Below are 5,242 nucleotides of genomic sequence, written 5' to 3' on the forward strand. Positions count from 1 at the left end.
ACTAGTGCACTAGTGCACTAGTGCACTAGTGGGGGCACTAGTGCACTAGTGCACTAGTGGGGGCACTAGTGCACTAGTGCACTAGTGGGGGCACTAGTGCACTGCCTTGCTGCGCACTGCCTTGCGCAGCAAGGCAGTGCACATCCTAACATCCTAACATCCTACATGAATATTAGTCTTCACGCTAATATTAGCATTTTGGCTTATGCATTAATTTCAACATACTGAATGGTACAGGTGCAGTTTAGTCAACATGTTTCTGACTCACCACAGGTTATTGACTACATTGAAGCTTTCTTTAGCATTAATGCTAATTTTTTGCATTAAAACGCTTGATTAAAAACCGACGGGCACACTTTGGCATGCCCCTTAAAATTTCTGCGGAATTTTCTAGTTCTTGCTACTCTTCCATAAAGACTACTTTTGTACAGTGTTGACTAATAATTGTCCTGTGGACAGATTCCCCCACTTGAGCTGACGATCTCTGCTTTTGGTCCAGAGTCTCCATACACCTCTTGGCGGTATCTCTGATCAGTGCTCTCCTTGTTAAGCCTGAAAGTTTCTGTGGACGGCGTTGTCTTGGCAGGTTTGCAGATGTGCCGTACTTGGATGATGGATTTAACAGTGCTGCAAGACCTGTTCATTGATTGGGAAATCTTTTTATAGTCTAAGTCTAAACGTCTCCGTAACTTTCTCCTCGGTGTGTCTGGTGTGTTCTTTGGAGTTCACGATTCTGATTGTTCCCCAATATTCTTTTAATCAAACTCAGGCATCACAAAACATCTGTACTTTTACCGACATTGAATTTCACAGTAAGTGGCAATTAGTTGCACTCAGAGAAAAGTGGGCTCTCGCATACATCACTTTTGAGTACTTCATATATAAAACATGAATAATATTTTCTTTCTACTTCACAAATTATAACTATTTGTTTTGGTCTTTCATATTAAATTCCAAAGAAATCCGTCTGTGGTTGTGATGTGACAAAATATGGAAAAGTTCAAGGGGTATGAATACTTTTGCAAATTAAATATGTGAAAAAAGAAAAAGGGCTAATAAACTACCTGTTACACAACTAAACAGATTTTTCTCCTGTGTGGACTCTTGTGTGTGTTTAAACTAGATTTACAGCTAAATCTATGTCCAATAACATCACAACAGAAAGTGATCAGGCCTGTGTGGATTCTCATGTAGTTTTTGAAAGTTTATTTATTGGTAAATCTGTGTCCAAAGAGTTCACAAGAGAAAGCCTTCTGTCCTGTTTAAGATCACATCATCACGTTTTCTGTCTTGTGTGGATTCTCATGTGTCCATTTAGATTAGATTTATCAATAAATTTATGTCCACAGATTTCACAACAGAAAGGCTTCTGTCATGTGTGGATTAGCATGTGTTTGTTAAAATTTTGTTTTTGGCTAAATCTATGTCCACAAATATCACAACAGAAAGGTTTCTGACCTGTGTGGATTCTCAGGTGTGAGTCTAAATGTGCTTTTCGGCTAAATTTGTTACCACATACGTGACAACAGAAAGGCTTCTGTCCTGTGTGGATTTTTGTATGTTTGCTTAAACTTGATTTATCATAAAATCTATGTTCACAGAGTTCACAACAGAAGGGCTTCTGTCCTGTGTGGATTCTCATGTGTGTGTTTAAATGTGCTGTTCGGCTAAATTTATGTCCGCAGACATCACAACAGAATGATTTCTGTCCTCCGTGTGATCGCATGTGTGTGTTTAAACTTGATTTCATGTTAAAGCAATGTCCACAGATTTCACAACAGAAAGGCTTCTGTCCTGTATGGATTAACATATGTGTGTTTAAATGTTGTTTTTGGTTAAATCTATGTCCACAAAGATCACAACAGAAAGTTTTTTGTCTTGTGTGGATTGTCATGTGTCTACTTAGATTAGATTTTTCAGTAAATGTACGTCCACAGAGGTCACAACAGAAAGGTTTCTGTCCTGTGTGGATTCTCACGTGTGCATTTAAATGTCCTTTTCGGTTAAATTTATGTCCACAGACATCACAACAGAAGGGCTTCTGACCTGTGTGGATTCTCATGTGTGTGTTTAAACTACATTTATGGTTAAAGCAATGTCCACAGATTTCACAACAGAAAGGCTTCTGTCCAGTGTGGATGAACATATGTGTGTTTAAATTTTGTTTTTGGTTAAATCTATGTCCACAAAGATCACAACAGAAAGGTTTCTGGCTTGCGTGGATTCTCATGTGTCTATTTAAATTGGATTTATCAGTAAATTTATGTCCACAGAGGTCACAACAGAAAGATTTCTGTTCTGTGTGGATTCTTGTGTGTTTGTTAAATCTTGATTCATCAGTAAATCTACGTCCACACACATCACAACAGAAAGGTTTCTCTCTTGTGTGGATTCTCATGTGTCTGTTTAAATGATGTTTTCTAATAAATGCTTTGCCACAGTCTTCACAGCTAAACTTCTCTCCTGTTTTGACCTTCCTTCTTGAGACACCAATTTTGTTCTTTGTAAAACATTTCTTAATATCCAGCAACCCTGGAGACGCCATTTCTGAATTTGGTTTCCTAACAAGTTCTCCATCTGACTCAGGAGCTCTGGCCATGCCTTTGGTTTTTAGTCCAGAGTCTGACAAGTGTTTCAGCTCTACATCATCGTCCTCTTCATCCTTCTTGGTGTCTTCAGACTCTGAGAAGTTGGAATCATCTTTATAATCTTCTGTCTTGATGAAATCTCCACCATTGTTTTCTTCTGGAAGTTCTCTGTCTTTAATTTGGTCTTGATAAAGCTGTGAGAGCAGAGGGGATTGTTCATCATCCTCACTCTTTATGGCACTTTCTGTCTCCTCCTTCACATTTCGCAGCTCTTCCCCCTGACTGATCCAGACTCTCTCCTCTTCCCCCTGACTGATCCAGACTCTCTCCTCTTCCTCCTTTATGTGGTACGGCTTTGCGTCATCCAGGTCCACATTAGGTTTTTGGTCTTCTGGGGCTTCTTCTTTAACCATCAGTATCTGCTTAACATCTGCAGGAAAAACTAAAACACATTATGCATATGAGAAAGTATTTACGCTGCATTTTAAGTAACTCAAGAAACTGCACAGGCAACTGCTGGTTTCTGACAACATCTCAGCCTATGGGAAGGTTTTTCTTGACGAAAGCTATGCACAGTGATGCGACTGATAAAACCAGAGACCTTCACAAAAAATTATTCAAAATATACTGTACAAATGGAAAACTTTGTATTTATGTTTCTAAACTTCTGAATGGTCCACTGAGTGCTGATAGATCCAAAATCCTGGACTGGAAAGAACAATTTGACCTTTAAACACCATGTGCCCCTGGTAAGACTTCTGATAGAGGAGTAATCAAAGGTTTTATTGGACAACTCATACAATTTTTTTTTTAATGCGAGTCCAGAAGAACTCACAGACAGTAGCAGAAAGACCTGGAAATTAACAGGTTCAGTAATGGAGAAATATCAATATGGTTGCAAAGAACTGAATAAAGTAAAGTGTCCTTTAAACCTAAACTTTACCTACAAAGTTCTATCAGATGGTAGTCTTAACAGAACTGAGACATCTAGATAATTCAACAAGCAACAAAATTTCAACAGCAATAGCTAAATGGGTGGCTACCCATTAAAAACTGATTAACATTGTGGAGGATGAGGGTCTAGTTGAAATAATATGCCTAGCCTCCAATGACCACACCCAACAATTACCATCAAAAACCTCTGCAGTATCCAAGATACATAACTGGAAGAGGAGAAAGTCAAAGCAGAGGAGGCTTTGGAAGAGACAAATATTGTGGCGCTAAAGAGGCACTACTGGATGTCCGTAAGGAACCACAGTTACCTCAGAGTATCACCACATTATATTGGAGTACAGTGGAAACCGCAGTCACATCTCTGACTGATATGAACATATAAGAGAGGCACACACTATACAGATGGTAAAGCTTAAATTTCTGTTTCTAAACTTCTGAATGGTCCACTGACAATGGTAGATCCAGCTATTACATAAACACATATTCAAATACTTGATTTAACTTCTTTTATTCAGTAGTTTTCCGACATGTATTGAGACTTACCAATGATGGTGGACTCAAGGTTCACACAGACAGACCGAGGGACGAGATTTCCAGAACCGGTCTCCATGAAGAAGGTGTTGGAGGAATCTCCTCTTCCAGAGGTTTTGTCTGCAGGCATCAATAAGTCCGGCTGGATGCGATCTGGCTCCCAACAACCAGCGTCAGTCTGAACACCAATCAAACATGTCATTTGGCATCAAAGTGGGACACTAAACCATTAAATAGCCAACCAATGGATACAGAACAGGCAACATAACAAATACATCTGGTAATCGACACATGGCCAATAAAACCATCTGGCCAAGTTGAGAAAAAGGATTAACAATTGCTAAAAAAAATATGGCTGTGAAAGGGTGAAGGAACACAATCTAAATAAATGTTTGCCTTTAACAACAGAAAGATGAATGAACTGTCATATCAGTCCCAGGAAACTCTCTTCCCGTTAACTGGGCACCACGTTTGAGCCATTGCTGATGCTAGTGTTGTCAATAATGATCTAAACAGTTAGCGTGAGTAGCAGTAATGTCACTAAGCACCCCATGTTTTAAACCAGGGGTTCCCAAACTTTTCCATGCAATGGCCAACCAAACAGTATTAGCTTCTGGCCAAGGCCCCACATGGAAACCAACAAGCAATGCTATAAAAAATGAAAATAAACATAAATTTTTAGAATGTTCTAACTTCTATTCAACATTCACTTAATTATTACACTTTATGAGCATTAAAATGCTAACATGTTTTAAACACTGTATTATATTCCCTCTGAAAAACAACAATAAAAAGGTATGAGTGGTTTAGAGTTGATCACCTGTTCGGGTTGTTTTACCTTTGTTTACCTTTGCTGAAGTTTCAAATGGCTTCTACTGGGATAATTATGTGAAATTAAAATAATTGTCCAATATTATAAAATATTGTTTGGGCATCTTGCTTTGAGCCCAGAGTCTGAGAGGCTTTTCCTCTATCAAACTATTTTTTTGCTTCTTATTTAGTGGAAATATTGATGCTGATGAGACTTTCTCCAAAATAATAACCTTTTTCAACCTTTAGCTCCACTGTTGAAAATAAAGAGTTAACATTCATAAATGACATTGAAATAAAATCCAGTCCAACATCTGGTTTGAGGTGATTCCTCTGGAACCTGTTGGAGGAAAAATATC

The 5,242-nt window shown here is 38.5% G+C and overlaps 1 protein-coding gene across 3 annotated transcripts in view; it reads right to left on the minus strand.

The window, feature by feature from the left end:
* Window positions 1-1,193: 1,193 nt before the first annotated feature.
* The window catches only part of LOC103148226 (gastrula zinc finger protein XlCGF57.1-like), a 6,171-nt gene continuing 2,122 nt past the window's right edge, over window positions 1,194-5,242 (minus strand). Inside the window, exons 1-3 of one of the 3 annotated variants that reach the window (XM_016679050.1) lie at window positions 4,086-4,275; window positions 2,047-3,030; window positions 1,194-1,962 (exon numbers count right to left, since the gene is read on the minus strand). In XM_016679050.1, the coding sequence (XP_016534536.1) occupies window positions 1,373-1,962; window positions 2,047-3,030; window positions 4,086-4,275 (1,764 nt within the window). In that variant the 3' untranslated portion in view covers window positions 1,194-1,372. Of the gene's footprint in view, window positions 3,031-4,085; window positions 4,276-5,242 lie in introns of those variants that run through there. The other 2 variants (XM_007566901.2, XM_016679049.1) reach the window with 2 other exon arrangements.

Source organism: Poecilia formosa, unplaced genomic scaffold (assembly GCF_000485575.1).
Source record: "Poecilia formosa unplaced genomic scaffold, Poecilia_formosa-5.1.2 Scaffold201, whole genome shotgun sequence".
NCBI lineage: Eukaryota > Metazoa > Chordata > Actinopteri > Cyprinodontiformes > Poeciliidae > Poecilia > Poecilia formosa.